The sequence below is a fragment of the Molossus molossus genome, unplaced genomic scaffold, assembly GCF_014108415.1.
Source record: "Molossus molossus isolate mMolMol1 unplaced genomic scaffold, mMolMol1.p scaffold_m16_p_3, whole genome shotgun sequence".
NCBI lineage: Eukaryota > Metazoa > Chordata > Mammalia > Chiroptera > Molossidae > Molossus > Molossus molossus.
In genome coordinates, this window is record NW_023425366.1 from 48,706,483 (window position 1) to 48,728,783 (window position 22,301).

Genomic DNA, 22,301 nt, shown 5'->3' on the forward strand with positions numbered 1-22,301 from the left:
CTTGCACTACCTGTCTGGAGCTACTGTGCTATTCACTGCTTGTGGCTGTGTCTGCAGGGCCTCAGTATGTGTAGGAGGGAGCCAATCTGTTTATAAGTGTCAGCTCCCTCCAGCTTAGAGCTGGGAGCAGATCTGTAAAAGGTCTGAGACTTCCTGAGGTCCACCTCCCCCTCCCCCTGAGGTTGCCTGGTTTTCCTTTAGTGCCTTCCAAAGAAAGACTGTAGAGTGGTCCCAGGCTGGCCACAACTCACTGACACTTCCACAGGTTGCGAGCTCGGTAGGGCAGAGTGACTGAAGTTAGGAGGACGGGGCTGGTGTGTACCCTACTTGGGGGCCATGTGGTCAGGCACTCAATGAGGGGGAAATGGCTCCAATTCCAGAGCCGAACCACTCAGTTTCTGCCAGTGTGTCCAACTCAAGCTCCTGCAGAAGGAGCGTACCTAGGTTTAGGTGGGTGCAGCCAGACGTCCCTTCTGCAGGAGCAACTCTGCAGGGTGGAGTCACTGGGACACAGGGTGGGAGACGTATAAAAAGAGTCTCCTCTTGGGAGTAGTACTGGCAGAGCCCCCAGGAGGGGGCCAGGTACTTTGTGCTGGCCCTAGACAATAGCCTGCAAAGGAGACACAATCTGAATGTCTTAGCTCTGAAGTACCCTCTGTTCCCTTCATGGAACTGAACTCAGCAGGGCAGGCCCACTGGGTGGGGGCAGGGCGTGGGGGGCATACCCAAACAGTTTCCTGTCAGTGGTGGTTCCAGCAAACCTGTAGGAGTGTTGCAGGCACTTCTTTCTGTTCCTGGGATAGTGCCGACTGAGCTTGCAGGAGAGATAGGAGTGGCCTATCTCGTGATGTAGTCATACAACTCAGCACTTGCCAGTCTGATTCCTGGACCAAAGCCTCCCCTGGAAAGAGCACTCGGAAAGTCCCAACTCTGTGCAGCACTCTGATCCCCCTACATAACTGAACTTAGCAGAGCGGGACCACAGAGTGGTAGGGCAGGCCAAGTGATTCGGGGGGGGGGCGGGGCACAGCTGTGCACTTGAGGTGGGGAAGAATGGTCCCCTTTCCAAAGCTACACAGTTCAGTCACTGTCTGAGTCTGCTCCAAGAGCTTCTTCAGCAAAAGCACTCCAAAGAGCCAACTCCTCTGCAAGACTTGAGCACAGTAGTGTAGAGTCACCAGTAGTTGGAAAACAGACTGGGCAGTGCACTCCCTAGGTTGGTGCTGTAACAATAGGCATTCTCAACCCTGGGAAGGTGGTGTCTGGGTCTTCAGCAGATGCCCTTCTCTCCCAGGTGGACTGAATCCCCACTGATTTTCACCACCAGATGCTATGCAAGCTCTTCTTCCTATCTCTGTTGCTCTGGGTTGGGATCCTTGCATTAGGTTTTGATCTCACGCTCCTGGGAGGAGGGAGTTTTGCAGCCTAGAAATTATTCCAGCTTCTCAGCCACTGCACATGGGTGAGGGGGCCAGCCCTTTCCACATTGTCTCTGCCCTTCTTACCAGTCTCTCTGTGGTTTCTTGTATAAATTCTTGGTTATAATATTTCAGTTCAGCTAGCCTTCAGTTGTTTATTTAGGCTGATTGCTCTGTAATTTAGCTGTAAAGCCAGTTTGGCACTGGAAGCAGGTGAGTGTAGCTTCCACCTACTCTGCTGCCATTTCAGAATCCCAAAGTGGTAGTTTTTACTAATATTAAGTTTCTATGAATAGTACTAGCATTGAAATCCTAGTTAACTGAGAATCACTGCTTTTTTTTTTTTTTTTAAATCCTCACCCGAGGATATTTTTCTATTTATCTTCAGATAGAGTGGAAGAGAGAGAGGGAGAGAGAGAGGGAGAGAGAGAAACATCGACATGAGAGGGACACCTTGACTGGTTGCGTCCTGCACAACCCTGACAAGGGCGGGGGATAAATTGCAAACCAGGTACATGCCCTTGGCCTCAATTGAACCTGTGACTCATTGGTCCGTGGACCAGTGCTCTACCGCTGAGCTAAACCAGCCAGGGCAAGTCACTGCTTTTTTTAAAGGAAAAAAAAGAAGCTTTTTATTTTGAATTATCAATTTATAGGAAGTTGCAAAGATAGTAAATACAAAGCAATCCCTTGTACCTTTCACTCTGTTTCTCCTAATGGTAACATCTTGTATCAAAACTAAGATATTGATACTAATACAGTCAAAACAGAACATTTCCATTACTCACAAGGATCTTCTATGTTGATTACCCTTAACAGCCACTTCCCCTCCATCCCCACCTTCTCATTAATTAACTTCTGGCAACCACTAATTTTTTCTGCATTTTTATAATTTTGTCATTTCAGGAGTGTTAAGTGGAAGCATAATGTATGTAGCCTTTTGAGATTTTTTTTACCCACTCAGCACAATTCTCTGGAAATTTATCTAGGTTGTTGTGAATTTCAATAGTTCATTCCTTTTTATTGCTGAATAGTATTCTGTAGTAGAGATATACCAAAATTTGTTTAACCTTTCACCTATTGTAGGACAGTTAGTGGTTTCCAATTCTTGTTGTTAATCCTTTCCCGAGGATATTTTTCTCCATTGATTTTTAGAGAGAGTGGAAAGGAGGGAGGGAGAGGGAAAGAGAGAGAAACATTGATGTGAGAGAGACACATCGATTGATTGCCTCCTGGTCAAGGCATGTGTGGGGATCAAACCTGAAAGCCAGGTGTGTGCCATTGACCAGGAACTGAACCCACACTGGTTAGGGTTGTTTTCAATTATTTTATTTTATTTTTGTTACAGATGTTTCTCCATTTTTTTCCCCATTGACACCCTCCTCCCATCCTTTCCCCTCCGCGTCCCCGGCTTTGTTGTTTGTGTCCATTGGTTATGCATACATGCATATAAGTTCTGTGGTTCATCTCTTCCCTCCCTCTGCCATCCCCTTTTCTGAGGGTTGTCAGTCTGTACCCTACTTCCACGTCTCTGGGTCTACCCTATTCCTCAAACTGTTATGTTCATTATATTCCACAAATAAGTGAGATCATGTGGTATTTGTCTTTTTCTGCTTGGCTTGTTTCGCTTAGGATAATACTCTCCAGGTCCCTTCATGTTGTCTCAAAGGATAAGAGATCTTTCTTTCTTACAGCTGCATAGTACTCCATTGTGTATATGTACCACCACTTTTTTATCCATTTGTCTACTGATGGACACTTGGGCTGTTTCCAGATCTTAGCTATTGTAAATAGTGCTGCTACGAACACGGGGGTAAATATATTCATTCTGATCGGTGTTTCAGGGTTCTTAGGGTATATTCCTCACTGGGTCAAATGGCAATTCAATTTTTAATTTTTTGAGGTAACACCATATTGTTTTCCATAGTGGCTTCACCAGTCTGCATTCCCACCAGCAGTGTACTAGAGTCCCCTTTTCTCCACATCCTCGCCAACACTTGTTTGATGATTTGTTGATGGCGGCCATTCTGACAGGTGTGAGGTGATACCTCATTGTTTTAATTTGGATCTCTCTGATGAGTAGCGATGTTGAGCATTTCTTCATATGTCTCTTAGCCATTTGTATGTCCTGTTTGGAGAGGTGTCTATTTAGTTCCTCTGCCTGTTTTTTAATTGGGTTCTTTGTCTTCTTTTAGTTGAGTTGTATGAGCACTCTATATATATTGGAAATTAACCCCTTATCTGATATATCATTGGCAATTACGCTCTCCCATACAGTGGGTAGCCTTTCCATTTTCATGATTGTATCTTTTGCTGTGCAGAAGCTTTTGAGTTTGATGTAGTCTTATGTGTTCATTTTCTCCTTTGTTTTTGTTGCCTTAGGTGATGTGTAAGTGAAAATTCTGCTGCGTATGATGTCTGAAATTTTGTTGCCTACAGTTTCTTCTAGAATTTTTATGAATTCATGAGTCACATTTAAGTCTTTTATCCATTTTGAGTTTATTCTTGTGTAGGGTGCAAGTTGATGGTCTAGTTTCATTTTTTTTTTGCATGTAGCTGTCCAATTTCCCCAATACCATTTTTTAAAGAGGCTGTCTTTACTCCACTGTATGCTCTTGCCACCTTTGTCAAATATTAATTGAGCATATTGCCTTTGATCCATTTCTGGGTTATTTGTTCCACTGATCTATATGCCTGTTCTTGTACCAGTACCAGGCTGTTTTGATTACAGTGGCTTTGTAGTATAACCTGAAATCTGGTAATGTGATCCCTCCAACTTTGTTCTTCTTTTTCAGGATTGCTGTGGCTTTTCCAGGTCTTTTTTGGTTTAATATGAACTTTTGAAGTATTTGTTCTAGTTCTGTGAAGTATGTTGTTGGTATTTTTTTTTTTTTTTTTTTTTATCCTCACCCGAGGATATTTTTCCATTTTTTGTACAGATAGAGTGGGAGGGAGAGAGAGGAAGGGAGAGAGAGAGAGAAACATCGACGTGAAGGGACACATCGAGTGGCTGCCACCCGCACGACCAACCAGGGCCGGGGACAAACTGCAACCGAGGTACGTGCCCTTAGCGGGAACCGAACCCGGGTCTCTCCAGACCGCAGGCCGACGCTCTAACCGCTGAGCCAAACTGGCCAGGGCATGTTGTTGGTATTTTGATGGGGATTGCATTGAATCTATAGATTGCTTTGGGTAGTATGATGTTAATTCTTCCAATCCATGAACAAGGTATGTGCTTCATCTTTTTTATATCTTCCTCTATTTCTGTTTTCAGTGTCCTGTAGTTTTCTGCAAATAGGTCCTCTACTTCTTTGGTTAAATTTATTCCTAGGTATCTTAATTTTTTTTGCCCCAATGGTCAATGGGATTGTTTTTTAGTTTCTCTTTCTGTGAGTTCATCATTGGTGTATAAGAATGCTGTCGATTTCTTGACGTTAATTTTGTATCCTGCTACTTTGACAAGTTCATTTATTAAGTCTAGTAAATTTTTGATGGAGTCTTTAGGGTTTTCTATGTATAATATCATGTCATCTGCAAATAATGACAGTTTCACTTCCTTCTTTCCAATTTGAATCCCTTTCATTTTTTCCTCCTGTCTGATTGCTGTGGCTAAGACTTCCAGTACTATGTTAAACAAGAGTGGTGAAAGTGGGCATCCCTGTCTTGTTCCTGATCTTAAGGGAAATGCTTTTAGTTTCTGTCTATTGAGTATGATGTTGGCTGTAGGTCTTTAAGATATGGCCTTTATTATGTCAGGATATGATCCCTCTATTCCCACATTGCTGAGTGTTTTTATCAGAAATGGATGCTGTATTTTGTCGAATTGTTTTTCAGCATCTATTGATATGATCATGTGGTTTTTATTCTTCATTTTATTTATGTAGTGTATCACATATATTGATTTGCGACTATTGTACCAGCCTTGCATCCCTGGGATGAATCCTACTTGGTCATGGTGAATAATTTTTCTGATGTATTGCTGGATCCGAATTGCTAGTATTTTGTTCAGGATTTTGGTGTCTATGCTTATCAGGGATATTGGCCTGTAGTTTTCTTTCTCTGCAGTGTCTTTTTCTGGTTTTGGAATTAGAATTATGCTGGCCTCATAAAACGAGTTAGGAAGTCTTCCTTTTTCTTGAATTTTTTGAAATAGTTTGAGGAGAATGGGTGTTAGTTCTTTTTTGAATGTTTGGTAAAACTCCCCCAGGAAGCCATCCAGGCCTGGGGTTTTGTTTGCTGGGACAGTCTTGATTACTTCTTCAATTTTCTTAGTTGTTATTGGTCTGTTCAAGTTTTCTATCTCTTCCCAGTCCAGTTTTGGGAGTCTGTGTTTCTAGAAATTTGTCCATTTTGCTTAGATTGTTGAATTTGTTGCCATATAATTGTTCATAGTAATTGTTAAGGATCTTTTGTATTTCTGTGGTATCATTTTTTACTTCTCCCTTTGATTTCTGATTTTGTGTATTTGGGTTCTCTCTCTTTGTTTCTTGGTAAGTTTAGCCAAGGGTCCATCAATCTTGTTTATCTCTTTGAAAAACCAGGTCTTTGTTTCCTGATCCTTTTAATTATGTTTTTGGTCTCCATTTCATTTATTTTTGCTCTGATCTTTACTATTTCCTTCGTTCTGCTTGCTCTGGGATTTTCTTTTTGTTTGCTTCCTAGTTCTTTAAGTTGTGAGGTTGACAGTCTATTAGAAATTTTTCTTGTTTCTTGAGGTAGGCCTGTAGTGCTATGAACTTCCCTCTCAGAACTGCTTTTGCTGCGTCCCATAGATTTTGTGGTGTTGTGTGTTCATTTTCATTGGTTTCGAGGAATTTTTTAATTTCTTCCTTGATCTCCTCGGTAACCCATTCATTGTTTAATAACATGGTATTTAGCCTCCATGTGTTCAAATGTCTTTGCATGTTCTTGTTGCAGTTAATTTCTAGTTTCATGCCATTGTGATCTGAGAAGACGCTTGATATGATTTCAATCTTCTTGAACTTGTAGAGACTTAGTTTGTGTCCTAACATGTGGTCTATCTTTGAGAATGTCCCATGTACACTTGAGAAGAATGTGAATTCTGTAGTTTTGGGGGTGTAATTTTCTGTAGATATCTATTAAATCCATTTGGTCTAGTGCTTCATTTAGAGTCTCTGTTTCTTTGCTAATTTTTTGTCTTGAGGATCTATCCGGTGATATCAGTGTGGTGTTGAAGTCCCCTGCTATGATTGTATTGCTGTAGATTTCTCCTTTGAAATCCTCCAGAAGATTTTTAATATATTTTGATGCCCGTATATTGGGTGCATATATGTTTATCAAGGTTATATCTTCCTGTTGGATAGATCCTTTCAATATTATGTAGTGGCCTTCTTTGTCTCTAGTTATGGCCTTCATTTTGAAATCTATTTTATCAGGTATGAGTATTGCTACCTCAGCTTTTTTTCCTTTCCTTTTGCTTGGAAGATCTTTTTCCATCCCTTCACTTTCAACCTATGTGAGTCGTTTGTTGTGAGGTGGGTCTTGTAAACAACATGTATATGAGTCATGCTTTCCTATTCAGTCAGCTACTCTGTGTCTTTTTTATGGGAGCATTCAAACCATTTACATTTAAGGTGATTATTGATATGTACTTATTTATTGCCATTTTTGTTTAGTGTGTTCATATTTTTCTTCCCATTTCTTCTACTAATTACAGCAGTCCTTTTAACATTTCTTGCAGTGCTGGTTTGGCGCTAATGTATTCCCTTAGCCTTTTTTTTTGTCTGTGAAACTCTATATTTGACCTTCTATTGAATGATAGCCTTGCTGGGTAGAGTAGTCTTGGATTCAGATCCTTGTTTTTCATGGCCTTGATTACGTCGTGCCACTCCTTTCTGGCCTGTAGTGTTTCTGTTGAGAAGTCACCTGAGAGCCATATGGGGTTTCCTTTGTAGGTAACCTGTTGCTTATCTCTTGCTGCCTTTAGGATTCTCTCTTTGTCTTTAATTTTTGGCATTTTAATTACTATGAGTCTTAGTGTGGGCCTTTTTGGGTTCTTACTTGGGGCTCTCTGTGCTTCTTGAATTTGAATGCCTTCTTCTTTCACCAAGTTAGGGAAGTTTTCTGTCACTATTTCTTCCAATATTTCTTCCAATATGTTCTCTAACCCTTGCTCATTTTCTTCTTCGTTGGGGACTCCTATGATATGAATATTATTACGTTTCCAGTTGTCCCACAGTTCTCTTAAGCTGTCTCCCTGTTTTTTAATTGTTTTTTTTTCCCTTTTGGTTTTCTGATTGGTTGATTTTTTTCTACCCTGTCTTTTAATTCACTGATCCGTCCCTCAGCTTCCTCTACTCTGCTGTTCAGTCCTTCCAATGTGTTCTTTATTTCTGATATGTCATTCTTTATTTCTTCTTGGTGGTTTTTAATTTCCAGTTGGTTGATTTTCAACATTTCTATGTCTTTACCCATGGTGTTGATGTCCTTACTTATCCTGTTGAGCATCCTCAAGATCATGGCTCTGAATTCTAGCTCTGTTAACTTGCTTAACTGCACCTCATTTATCTCATCTTCGGTAGAGGTCTCTTGTTCTTTCATTTAGCATTTGTTCCCTTATTTCACCATTTTGTCTATCTCAGTCAGCTTTGGAGCCTGCCAAATTTTCCCTGTGGGTGTTTGTGTTCTGCTGTTTGTGGCTCCCTCTACTGGGTTTGGATGAGTGTGGGAGGACCCACGTTAAACACCACTGTCAAGTCTTACTTTCCTGGGCATAGTTGCAAGCCCAGGAATTTAGTTATTCTCTAGCTTTTGCCTGGAGGCTATTAGTCACAGTTTTTTGAAGAAAAATTTTCTCTGGTGTTCAGGGTAAGGGGATTTCCCGAGGGTGGGGCAGATCGTGTTTGTTAATGAGCCCCACTTTGCATTTCAATGGCCCACAGGGTGGGGTTTAATCTCCAAGTGAGGGGCTGCTGCTTCTCCCCAGAGCCATAACAAGGAGTCAGATGGCCACTGTCCTGGGTGGCCACAACTCAGCAAAAGCTCTGAGCGCCCTCCAGATCCCGAGTGTCCCCACATAGTTCCAGTCCAGTCCGCCCTCCCTCTGCCGGAGCACAAGGTTAGTGGCTGTGGCTATTTTAGTGCTCTGTCCCCGCTCTGCGCTGTGGAGCTGCTTGGGAGTTTAACCCGAGGGTGCTGTTCACAGCTAAGACTGCTGCTCCCAGCCCCCTCTCGTGCCTCTGAAATCCTAGCAGGATCAAGTCAGTGTCACTGATTATATGGTCCTTGCAAGCTGCTTTTCTGTTGCTTTCTCCTGACGATTTGTCTTTATTTTAGTTGTAATTCTAGTTTGGTCCTGGAAGATAGTCTGTGTAGCTTCCGTTCACTCCGCCACCATTTTGGAATTGTTTTCAATTTTTGGCTATTAGAAATAAGTTTATGTACAGTTTTTTTGTGTAGATATAATGTCCCCTCTGACCCTGGTAATATTTTTTCTGAAGTCTGTTCTGGCTAATAATAAGACGGTCCCTCTACCTTTTTTTTTTTTTTCTGTTACAGATGTTTCTCCTTTTCCCCCCACTGATTCCCCCTCCCACTCCCTCCCTTCCCTGTCCCCAGCTTTGTTGTCCATGTCCATTGTTCATGCATACATGCATATAAGTTCTGTGGTTTATCTCTCCCCCACCACCCCCTCTTCTAGGGATTGTCAGTCTGTATCCCACTTCCGTGTCTCTGGGACTACCCCATTCCTCAGACTGTTAAGTTCATTATATTCCACAGATAAGTGAGATTATATGATACTTTTCTTTCTCTGTATGGCTTGTTTCGCTGACGATAATACTTTCCAGGTCCCTCCATGTTGTCTAAAAGGCTAAGAGATCTTTCTTTCTTACAGCTGCATAGTACTCCATTGTGTATATGTACCACTGATTTTTTATCCATTCGTCTACTGATAGACACTTGGGCTGTTTCCAGATCTTAGCTATTGTAAATAGTGCTGCTACAAACATGGGGGTACATATATTCTTTCTGATTAGTGTTTCAGGCTTCTTAGGACATATTCCTAGAAGAGGGATCACTGGGTCAAATGGCAATTCAATTTTTAATTTTTTGAGGTAACACCATATTGTTTTCCATAGTGGCTACACCAGTCTGCATTCCCACCAGCAGTGTACTAGAGTCCCCTTTTCTCCACACCCTTGCCAACACTTGTTTTTTTACCCTTTTTTTTTTTTAAATAAAGTAATGTTTGTATAGTATATTTTTCCTTTTTTTTTAACTTTCAACCTACCTACGTTATATTTGAAGTGAATTTCTTGTGGATAGCATAAAGTTGGGTCTTTTTTAAAAAAAATCCATTCTGTTAATCTCTGTCTTGTTTTATTTGGACTATTTATTTTTATTTACTTATTTTTTTTCTTGATTGATTTTAGAGAGAGGAAGAGAGAGAGAGAAACATCTATAAGAGAGAACATCCATTGTACACCTCCTGCATGCCCCTCACTGGGGATTTGGCCCACAACCTGGGCATGTGCCCTGACTGGGAATTAAACCAGCAATCTCCTGGTACATGGGTTAGTTCTCAACCAATGAGCCACACTGGCCAGGCTATTACTTATTTTTTAAAATCTTCACCCGAGGACATTTTTCCTTTTTTTTTTTAGAGTGGGAAGGTGGGAGAGGGAGAGAGAGGGATGGAGCGATCTGTGTGAGAGAGACACATCTATTGGTTGTCTCCTGCAGGACCCCAACCGGGACTGGGAATTGAACCTGAAACTCTTTGGTCCAAGGGCAGGTGCTTTAACCATTGAGCCAAGCTGGCCAGGGCTATTTATACTTAATGTAATTATTAACATGTCAAGACTTACGCCTGGCATTTTATTTTTTATTTTCTATTTGTTCTTTTTGTTTTCCCTTTCTTTCTGTGGTTTATGTGAACTTGTAAAAAATTCTACTTTTATTTATAAGTTTTGAGTGTATCACTTTGTATAGCTTTTAATATGGTTCCTCTCAGTTACTCTACTACCTTCATATAATTGTTTATATATATATATATATATTTTTTTTTATCCTCACCTGAGGACATTTTTCCATTTTTTGTTCAGGTAGAGTGGGAGGGGGAGAGAGGAAGAGAGAGAGAAACATCGACGTGAAGGGACACATCGAGTGGCTGCCACCCGCACGACCAACCAGGGCCAGGGACAAACTGCAACCGAGGTACATGCCCTTAGCAGGAACCGAACCCGGGTCTCTCGGGACCGCAGGCCGATGCTCTAACCGCTGAGCCAAACCGACCAGGGCTAATTGTTTATATATTTTAACCAGAGTTTATACTTGTAATTTGCAGGAAGTTGATCCAGAAGCAGTTTGCTCAGTTCTAGAGAAAACAGCTCAGTATTAAAAAGAAAAAAAAAAAACTGTATAGTATGTTATAAACAAATTTAATAGTATCAGCAAATCCCAGGTGGAACCTCTAGGAAACGAAATATATGGTATGTTTCTAGTGTACTTGGGAATAGGAATAAAGTATTTTGGAAAAAAGTTTTTATTTTGATTTATTTTTTTTGTTTTTTGGTTTTTTTTTTCCTCACCCAAGGACATTTTTCCATTTTTTTGTTCAGATAGAGCGGGAGGGAGAGAGAGAAGAGAGAGAGAGAAACATCGATGTGAAGGGACACATCGAGTGGCTGCCACCCGCACGACCAACCAGGGCCGGGGACAAAGTGCAACCGAGGTACGTGCCCTTAGCGGGAACTGAACCCGGGTCTCTCTGTACCGCAGGCCGACGCTCCAACCGCTGAGCCAAACCAGCCAGGGCTTATTTTGATTTTTAATGAATGTACATTTTGCCAAGTTTATTTTAAAAGTTTTTTTTTTTTTTTTTTATCCTTACCCGAGGACATTTTTCCATTTTTTTGTTCAGATAGAGTGGGAGGGAGAGAGAGGAAGACAGAGAGAAACATCGACGTGAAAGGGACACATTGAGTGGCTGCCACCCTCACGACCAACCAGGGCCGGGGACAAACTGCAACCAAGGTACGTGCCGTTAGCGGGAACCGAACCCGGGTCTCTCTGGACCGCAGGCTGACGCTCTAACCGCTGAGCCAAACTGGCCAGGGCTTAAAAGTATTTTTAAGTTTTACCTGCATATTAGCAAGCAATATGTAGAACTCAAAGTGCTCTATTTCTGGGTCATAACTACATCACTAGTCATATTTTTATCTATGTAATCTGCTCTTTACTTTATGTCTATTTTTTACTTCTAAACTTTAATCCAGCCTCTTAACTCACTGTTGACTACATCAGACTGTGTATTCAATTAGAAGCTATAGTTATGTAAATTCTCCTTTTAGTTCTCCTTGATCTTGTACTGTGCCTAACTCAGATTAGCAATCCTTTGTATTCCTCTTGCTGAGGTTTAGCAGGTGACTCGAAGAAGAATGGCAATTTTTCCAATAGAAGGGTGTTGGCTTCACAATAACAACTGATACCATGGAATTTTTATTTTTTGCATTTTAAAAACTTTTATTTTGAAGTAACTTCTGATTTACCAAAAAATGCAAGAATAAAATAGTACAAAGAACACTTGTATATTCTTAACTTTTTACTACATTTGTTTTAACATTCACCATACATATGTGCGTGTGTTTATGAATGTGAATATATTTCTCTAAGAGTAGACATTTTCTCTTTCCTAATTACAAGAGCATGATTAGAGAGGTGTCCCTTCTGTATTACTTCTACTCCATCGCTTTGCCTTGTAGATGACCAACTTTGTATTTTGATTTATTCTTCCACTGTTTTTTTTCCCCATCTAATTAGCATATGCATATGTATTTACATTTTTCTTTATTCCTACTTAAAAGTATTACACTATATATGTTCTGTTGTACTTTTTTTTCTTTTTTTAGTTAGCAGTATTTTCTGTAAGTCACCCTATATCAGATCATAGAAGCTTTTTAAAAAATAGCTGTATAGTATTCTGTTTTGTGTATGTACCACAGTTTATTCAACTGTGCTTGGATATCTAGGTGCTTTCCAGTAATTTGAGTTAGAGATAATCTTTGAATAATTTTGTTTTATATGTATTTTTAAATTGTCGGGGGTGTATCTTTGGAGTCAGTTCCTTGAAGCAGAATTCCTGGGTGGAAGAACAAACATGTATTTTTGTTAGATATTGTTAAACTTCTTTCTGTAGGAATTGTACTATAATTAAGTCCTCAATGTTATTCATAGGTCCTGTGACTTTAGCCCTGGCTGGTTTGGGTCAGCGGTTAGAGCGTTGGCCCGCAGACCAGAGAGTCCCGGGTTCGGTTCCCGCTAAGGGCACGTACCCAGGTTTCAGTTTGTCCCCGGCCCTGGTTGGGGTCGTGTGAGTGGCAACCACTCCATGTGTCTCTCTCACATCGATGTTTCTCTCTCTCTCTTCCTCCCTCTCTCCCTCCTGCTCTATCTGAAAATAAATACAAAAATGTCCTCGGGTGAGGATTAAAATAAATAAATAAAAAGAGTTTCTGTGACTAAGTGAAAACTAGCGAAGTTACCAGTTTTACCGTAGGCTGATTGATATAAACAAGAGTTAAATTCCTATGGCATCTAGTCAGTGTTATAACAAAACAACCTTATTTGAGAATCTGCAGTGTTTTATATTTATACCAGCGAAGTATAAGAGTACTTTTCCCCACAGTTTTGCCAACAGAGAAGATATTTTTAAACTTTTGAATTTTTTGCCAGGCTCATAAGTAAGAGAGTAGTATTTTAATATAGTTTTACTTTTCTTGGTAGTCTTTTATTTCTGTTTTTTGTTCCGTTTATATATATTTTCATTTACTTAAGCTGTCAGTCCTATGATTTTATCACCTCCCTTTCCCAGATACACAGTCTTGTGCTTTTATTTCTTTACTTTGAAAATGTGGGTGAATATTGGTTATCCACAGAACTGCTGGCATTTCTACTTGAACCCTGTTCTATTCCTTTCAGTTTTCCTCCTGTTCCAGTTTGCAGTGCTTTTCTACTTCAGACATCTGAAGCGTGAAGTGTGATTTGAAGCTAATTAAAAAGACATAATTTCCCCACAATGTTAGAATATTGTTAACCTGTTAACATTTGATGTATATGATACAGCTCATCAGTAATAGTTAAGGCTATTTTGCTCATCTCTAACAATATTTTTGTAGTTGGAACCATCATTACAGTAAAGTTTTATTTATTTTTTTCCATAGAACATTCCTGATGTAGATGAAGAAGGCTATAGTATAAAACCAGAAGCAAATCAGAATGATATCCTTTTATCATCTTTATATTCTTATGGATTGTGCCGGCATATAAATAGACAGTTAAAATTATTATTTAATAAAGAGTCTTCACATTTTTAATTAATTATAATAAAATGACTCATTCTTCATTTGACATGTTTTTGTTAACAAAAGTTAGTAGTTATATTTTTGTTAAAGTCCATCTTATCTCTTAAAGGTTTTGTTACTTTTTTAAATGTGTAAAAACTGGTTATGCATTAAGACAAATTAAAAACTAAATTTTTTAACTGATACTCACATACCAAAGAGAACCATTTCTACTCATCTAGTGATTCTGATTCTGAAGATGAAGAACCAAAGAAGTACCGAATAGAAATTAAACCTATACATCCAAATAATTCACATCATACAATGGCTTCCTTGGACGAATTAAAAGTATCTATAGGAAATATAATGCTCTCTCCAGCAATATCTGTAAGTAAGAAAATGAGCAAGTTTGTACTTTTTAAATAGAAGTCTTTTTTTTTTTTTTTTAATATTTTGCCTACCTGCATCTTTTTAATTTTAGGAATAATAAGAAGTAAGACATCATAAGTATGTTGGATGAGGAAATATTTAATTTATATATTTTTTATTTTTATGCAGCTTTATTGAGGTAGATAGTTTATAATTTTTATATAATCAAATAAACTGAGTTTGGCTTAGTTTTTTTTCTTTTGAAAGTGTATTACAAAAAAAGCAAAATGTGGAAAATCATTATTTCTGCTGTTTCTTGTATTTTATAAATAGTGCTGTATGTCTCAGGCAGAATTTTGTGAACTGGCAGTATTAATCTTTTCCTCATTGAATTTTGAAGTTTTTGTCCATGTTTTATGAACGTCATGTAGAAAGGAATTCTATAAAAATGAATTTGAAAATTAAATTATATCTTTGCATTTTTTTCTTCTGTTACTAACATTTTTTCCTATACTTTTCATAGAAGGAAAGGGAAAGATAGGAATTTTTCGTTATAGTGATTAATTTATCATTTCTCAGATACCATACTTAATAGCTTTTAAGGGAGAAAAAATCTGTAATACATCTTTTCATTGATGTCATACTCTAAATTCAAAAATGTTAAACTATGGGGGGAAAAGCATATCTTAGAATGAATTTAGTATATTTGTACTTGTTCGTAATTGATAATAAACCTACCTGTTCCCCTTGATAATAGAGAATAAAAGTTTTCACCATTTCATATTGTTACATATTTTAAGTAGTCTATATACACATTTGTTTAGATAAGAATCTTTTTTCTCCTATTCATTCTTTTTTAGAATTTAATTTTAGAACCTTTTTTTCCACCAAGAAGACAGATTTTTGAAGTGAGGTTTATTCTACCATTACTAGTTAACAGTAAGATTAATGCCAAGGTTAAATTATGGTATGCATATGAAGTAGAAAGTTGTGAAACCATTAACATTTTTTATTGTCTAAGAGCATAACTAATTTAAAAACTAAATACATAAAATAAAAGCCTAGAAAAATACATATCAAAATGTTAAGCATCTATCTCTGAGTTGTGAGCTCATTGATGGTTTTAATTTTCTCTTTTATGTTCTTCTTTTCTTTATATTTATTTTTTAAAAAAACAGTGAACACATTAATTTTATTCTCAGAAAATAATCATACAGTTTTTAATTGTTAATATTGGGTGTGAAAAGGAGATAACGTGAGTATGTATTTTTTGCTTAGTTTGCTTAAGTAATTCCCCCTATCCCCAATGTTATGTGTTTTAAGGTATATAGATTTTAAGTATAATTCAGAAGGGAATAGACAAATTATTGGAGCTGGAAAATAGGATATTTTAAATTCTAAAATGAATACTATCTTTGTTTTTCTTTTCATGTACTACTAGAGACACAGCCCAGTAAGTGTAAGATTTTATATTTTTATCTATTGACTTAAAAAACAACACCATTGTAATGTTTGAACATTGATTTTCAAAATATTTGTGTTAAATATTTTAAATTAGCAAGTCATAGTAACTTGTTTTATATACTTAATAGTTTAATACTTAAAAACATTTTATTGAATGTTAAAAGTACATGTATTATGTGTTACTATAAAACAAAAACTACTGAAAGTTTTTGTGTCTTTTTATGTAAATACAGTTTATAACTGAACAGATATACTAAAAACAACTTAAAATTTAGGTTCCCAGTATTAGCATTTTATGAAATATTTCATTGCCAAATTATTTATTTAATGGCACTTGGTTTTTGCATTTCTCTTTTAGGTGCAGATGAATCAGAATTCGTCTAGTAAGTTTGACATTTAAGTTGGTTATTTTATTTCTTTTAAAATTCATCAGGCGCAGTTTACTAAGTTGGTAGCCTTATATGTGTAGTTACAGAAATAGTCTTTCCTCATCATAAGCCTTAACAGACTAAAAGGATACTTATTTTATAACAGAAGACAAGTTATTTATATTACCTCTTTTAGCTTTGAGACATGCCTGAAACTTTAATACCTGACTACAACAATTTTAGAAATCAGGAAAGCCAGAGTAGCTTCTGACTAAAATTGTTAAACTGATTGCCATAACTCTGCCTAATGAGCTGGAAGGCATTTTATAAGATGAGTAATCTTTAGTTTTACCTGTTTTTAAGTCATATCACAATTGTAGTTTCTATTATATAGTTTTTAGTATAGCACTTTAATTATGTTAAAAACATTTGGGGGGTGTTAATACTTTGTGAAGAATCATGCATAAAAATAACAAGGATTGTGGGAAAAAGAGCTGAGGCAAAATGCTCAAAAGCTATGCAATTTTGTAAACACAATGCTCAATAAAAACTTCAGCATCAATCCTAATAAAAATTCTAGCTCAATTAAAAATACCCATTAAATGTATAATAAATACCAAACAAAAAATAGGATTTTATTTTTTAAAAAAAGAAAAGGTGAGTAGCTTGATGATAGGGGATGTGAAGAAAATGAGGACAAAAGGGGGCTATCAACTTATAGAGATGCAGGCAGCAAGCAAAAAGATGAAGACTAGCATGATAAGCACTTTGAGGCAATACAAATGCTAAACTGAGCCAAATGGAAAAATGTGGCGTGAATGGGCATCGTGTACATTGTGGTGTTCCTCAGAGTTTGTTGCAGTTACCTATGTTGATGTATTTTGCAGTCATCAGCTGCTGCTTGACGATGCAAAACATTGATGTTCATGGAAGATTGCTTATGAACCATCATGCCTTTTGCATTACTGATGCCTTTCTCCTGTGTACTAGTTGCTTATGAAATGATTCATGTTACAAATGCAGAAGGTAGCAGAAGAGACTGTTTTATAGAGACTGTTGCTCTAGGTTGTTATTCAAATTTTAATTTTAAAAAGAATGTTTTTCAAGAGTTGGTAACTACTTCTGGTCAATATAATAATCACTAATGATATTCTTAGAAGTTGAAAGATGCTTTCATGACTCATCAATTAAAATTCTTGAGTGATACATACGTATTTAAACATTTGTTCTAATTTTTAAAGTTGCAATCCATATTTTTCTTTTGACCCGTCATTTTATTTTAATAAATATGAGAGATTAGTCATTTCTCACTAAATATATTAGAAGAAATATAGATTTAGCAGAAATTCAGTTATTATTTTAATATTCTTCACAATAGAAAACTTGTTATTTTTCACAATTGTTTAAATTATATTTGTTATTTTCAGAATTTTTAAATTGTTTATAGTAATGAGATCATTTTTAATTAGGTGAAGAGTTAACAAAATCGAAACCATCTGCTGCATCCAATGAGTAAGTCTCATGTTTAAATTAAAAAAAAAAAACCTTAATTATTTTAGAACAATTTTAGATTCACAGCAAAATTGAGTGGAAGGTACAGAATTTTTGCATATATTCTGCCCCAACATATGCTTGGCCTCCCCCACCAGAGAAGCACATCTGTTATAATTCATGAACCTACATCAACACATCATTATTGCCCAAAGTCCATGGCTTACACTAGGGTTTACTCTTGGTGTCATACATCATGTGAGTTTTTACAAGTGGATAATGATATGTCCACCATTATAGTATTATTCAGGATAGTATGACTGCCCTAAAAATCCTATTTCCTCAACTTTTTATTTTTCCTTCCCCACTACCTTTAAATTTTAAGTATCCTTTGTCCTGTTTTCTAGAATTTTATTATCTCTGCAGTTTCAGTCCCAGTACAGTGTTGTGAGTTATCCTGTTTCTTAAGCTGTCAGATGCCATGAGGAGTTTTTCATTGTTTTAATTATTTATCATTTGACAATATTTATTTTTATAATAATTTAAAAGATTCATTGAACTCTGTTTGGCTTTGATAGCCTCACTGCTTCTAAATGAAAGATAATATCTCAAGAATCAACTAGTTATGAAAATTTTCCCTTCAATTTTGGCTGTGACCTTGTAAAATAGACTGTATATATTCATGAGCTTCAAAGTGAGGAAGTGTCTCACGTTGAAAAAGAGAAGGCTAGAAGGCATGCTGCCAGCTGTTAAAAAGAAAAAATACTTTAAGTCAGTGTTGCATGGATCCCTTTTTACTTCTGTATTTATCAATAAGAATACTTTTTAATGTGTTTTACATGAGTAAAAGTAGGCTTAATTAATGGATAATTAAATAATAAATGGATAGTTTAAAATTATTTGATACTTTTCAAGCTAGACACTAGTTTTATTAGTGTTTTAAACTTTGTTTTTAGGAATCATATGCAGCTATAATTCTAAGCTTTATTGTGCAAGATGTAGTGTGTGTCCATGTAGGTGCATGTTGAGATACTAGATATGTGTCTATAGATCATTGTAACATTTTTATTATATATGTTTTCTAGATTTAAAAACATATTTTAAAAAATAATGGCAGTTGATGCATTAGAATACTGTTTTAATTGGGATTAATCTCTTTTTACACCTCAAATACATACAATTTTTATTTGTCAAGTGTACCTCAATAAAGCTGGAAAAAAAATAATTAAAAAAGAGGTGGTGGCTAAGGTCAGGTGCTTCAAGATCATAGAGGTTATATTTCTATAAAAGTTTGTATTTAAGAAAAGAGCCAGGAGTTGAATCCAGACAGTAACCAGTACAGTGTATTCCAAGAGGTCAGTGGAGGAAAATCTTTGGTTATGCAGCATGTTGAGTTTAAAACTAGAGTGTTGATCCCCTTGAAGATTTTGTCCATAGTCTTGGTTATGTCTCAAAAAAAGGCATGTCTGCCCCAGAAATTTCACCAGACTGCCTTAGTGGCCCAGGGAAATCCTGCCTTCGCATGACCTATTGCAGTAATCAGATCTTTGAAGTTTATATTAAGTGTTGGCCTTACTTGTGTACATGAAAAGTACTTTTTAAAAACCTCTTTACCTGTTTTCTTTGAAAATAAGTATGACCTTATAAAATTCCCACCTGATTTCATACCACTTAAGACCTGAGCTTATTGTAGAATTAAGTAGCTGTGTGTCCTTAAGCAGCTCATATAGAGACTGTGCTGCTTTTTTCATTTGTAAAGCTGAAATCATCATTTCCATTTGGACAGCCTCTAAGATTGTTTAGAGTATAAACAAGGTGTGATCAGTGGGGATTAATCTTTTATACTTTCCCTACCACCTTCACACAGTGTTATTGCAGATTCTGCTTATAGCAGTCAACAAATATTGGTTTATTAAATTTAAGTTTCTTCACATATTCCATTGGCAGAACATTCAACTTTTCAATCATATGTGTTGAGCTGTTATAATTTTGGGAAGTGATAGTAAGTGATTAGATTTTATACTAATAAAACATTCCTTTATTAAAATCTTTATTTTTAAAATATTATGGTAGGAAAGGGACCAGTGATTTATTTGCTTTGGACTCCCTGTTTGGACTTTCTCTTGATTCATGTTCTTCAGCTTCGTTAACTTCATCGTCATCATCAGGTAAATATATATATACATACATATATATTTTGTGCACATGTCTTATAATATCCTTGTAATAATTTATCAGTATAAGATTTAGGAGTCACAAGATAACGCTCATTGACTTATTGCCAAACTGCTTTCCAGAAAGGTTTTAGCACTTCCCAAGCAATATCTGAAAGGATTTGATGAATGCTTTTTAGTTGTTTCTATTTTCTTCAAAATACAAAATTCCATTTGCCAACATTTAAAGCAGGCAACAAAAATGCATGTTGAATAAAAGCACTGCTTGTTCAAAACAAGAAAATAAAATTACTTTAAGTTGATCTTCAACCTTCTCTGGGATTTTAGAAATGCTATACATAAAGTATTGGGGGTTAAGAGAGTGCTAGAACAGTGGGGAAAGAACTTGAATTGACTGAGTTCCTGCTATGTCACTCTGCTAGGAGCTACACACGTTATTTAATTTCACCTCATTAACTACTGCATGAAGTTGTTTTTATTGTTCCAATTTTATGTATGAAAAAAGTAAAGCTCAGAGTTGAACAGGAACTTCTCTAAGATCATATAACTAGGAAATGATGAAGCATAGATTCAAACCTAGGTCTTACTAATTCTAAAATCTTTTGCACTCTGGCAGATTAACAAAACAATAAGCCTTGTTGAAACAGTTTACTATTAATAATGAAATAAACACTTCCATTTATAATTAGACTGTTTAGAAACTAGTAGTTTAGAAACTAGTATTTTTTTTTTTCCTTTATTGATTTTAGAGAGAGCAAGGAAGTGAGAGGGGGAGAGAGATAGAAACATCAGTGAGAGAACATCAATTGGCCACCTCCTGCATGCCCACAATCTGGGCATGTGCCCTGACCAGGAATCGAACCGGTGATCTCTTGGTGCATGGGTCGATGCTCAACCACTGAGCAACAATGGCTGAACGAAACTAGTATTTTTAAAAGAAATTTTAATTATATTTTAGGCTATCTTAACCTGACACAGTTTGGAATATTGAAGGGAAAGCAATCTGTATCTAATATTTGTAAAACAGCAAGAAATAATCAATAGATAGTTGAACATATTCTGAAATATCTTTATAGTCTTTCTCAATGGAAATTTGTTACTAATTAGTTTTATAAAAATAATCTTACCAATAGTTTGTGTAAAGAAAGAAACTAAAATAGTTCAGGAAAAACTGAAGTTATCGTTAGGTCTCTTTTTTGTTTAGTAAGAATGTCAGGATGGTATTTTGTATTCAGAATGAAGTGGGTTCTAAGCAGTGTTTTTAATTTTGTTAATATTCTTCTGTGAATTTTTTAAATCTTTAATAAAAAATTTCACGTTGGGCCCTGGCCAGTTTGGCTCAGCGGTTGGAGTATCGGCCTGCGGTCCCAAGAGACCCGGGTTCAGTTTCCGCCAAGGGCACGTATGTCGTTTGCGGTTTGTCCCCGGCCCTGGTTGGTCGTGCGGATGGCAGCCACTCGATGTGTCCCTTTCACGTTGCTGTTTCTCTCTCTCTCTCTCTCTCTCTCTCTCTCTGTTCCTATCTCTCCCTCCCACTCTACCTGAACAAAAAATGGAAAAAATGTCCTCAGGTGAGGATAAAAAAAAAAAATTTCACGTTGGTTATATTTGTAACTGTGCCCTTTGTTTCTCACTATTTTCTTTAGCACAGTCTATTTTCAAAAAAGCTCTCTCTTTTCCTGTTGCTACCTGTCTAAATGTTTTGCCCATATCACTTTCAATTTCATGAAAAACGTGATGTATTTTTATTCAGTGGTCATTTGGTGTGTAGTAGCTCAGATATGGTAAAACATTTATTAAAACTTTTGCTAGTTTTAAAAGTCATGATGGTAGTATTTTCAACCTTTCTATATAGTCTGAAAAATGTCATAAATTATTTTGCCCTTCAAAGAATATTAGTGATGTTGAAAGAGATAATTATTGTTCCACAGTAATTCATATCACCAGTGAGCACAAATAAGTTTCCTTTTGCTTCTTGGTCGCAAAAAGTCAGTGGATTTTCTCTATTGATAAACTTGTTACAAGTTCATCTCTCCAATGAGCTCAGACAATATTACATAGGAAAACTGAACATACCTTTGGGTTTCCTGATGCTTTGGATGAGAGATTATCCAAAGTGTATCTGTGAGGATCAAAGTGACCTTGTCATAATATCACATGTCCTGAAAAATTACAGACAGAAAAAGCTAACAATGATGCTGATTTTTCTTCTGCATCTTCATCATTGCTTCTGGAATCTAAATTAGTATCTTTCTTTGTTCAGATAAAGAATGAGGTGGGAAACATGCCATGTCTATTCTCCTCAGGAATTGTTAGAGGGCAGATATAAGTTAGCTCTTATCTGCTATGTTTTTATACTTTAAATAAGGGCACTTCTTATTTCTTCATATACTGCATCTAATGGACATTTCATGGAAGTGAGCTCCATCATCATCACTACTACTCCCCCAAAAACACAATTAAGACACTTAAGCTTGTAAACAATTGTAGTAATCTCCTTCAAAGGTTTCTGGAAGCAGTACCTAATTGTCATATGCAGGTACATTTATTTAGAATATATAAGTTTGTTGTTAATTTTTCATTAATAGATTCATTTATAATATATATGTTTATTGTTAATTTATAGTTAATAGATTCATTTATAAACAGTAAGTTTTATTGGCTTTCCTCAAACAACAATTTCTGATTATTTGAAGAAGCTGAGCTTAACACTTC

At 36.6% G+C, this 22,301-nt stretch overlaps 1 protein-coding gene across 7 annotated transcripts in view; it reads left to right on the forward strand.

The window, feature by feature from the left end:
- FCHO2 (FCH and mu domain containing endocytic adaptor 2) overlaps nucleotides 1-22,301 on the forward strand; it is a 130,824-nt gene that overhangs the window by 82,705 nt on the left and 25,818 nt on the right. For 4 of the 7 annotated variants that reach the window (XM_036279596.1, XM_036279602.1, XM_036279598.1 and 1 more), the window contains 6 exons: nucleotides 13,601-13,658; nucleotides 13,932-14,107; nucleotides 15,531-15,548; nucleotides 15,912-15,936; nucleotides 17,391-17,433; nucleotides 19,486-19,580. In XM_036279596.1, the coding sequence (XP_036135489.1) occupies nucleotides 13,601-13,658; nucleotides 13,932-14,107; nucleotides 15,531-15,548; nucleotides 15,912-15,936; nucleotides 17,391-17,433; nucleotides 19,486-19,580 (415 nt within the window). The remainder of the gene's footprint in view (nucleotides 1-13,600; nucleotides 13,659-13,931; nucleotides 14,108-15,530; nucleotides 15,549-15,911; nucleotides 15,937-17,390; nucleotides 17,434-19,485; nucleotides 19,581-22,301) is intronic. The other 3 variants (XM_036279600.1, XM_036279599.1, XM_036279597.1) reach the window with 2 other exon arrangements.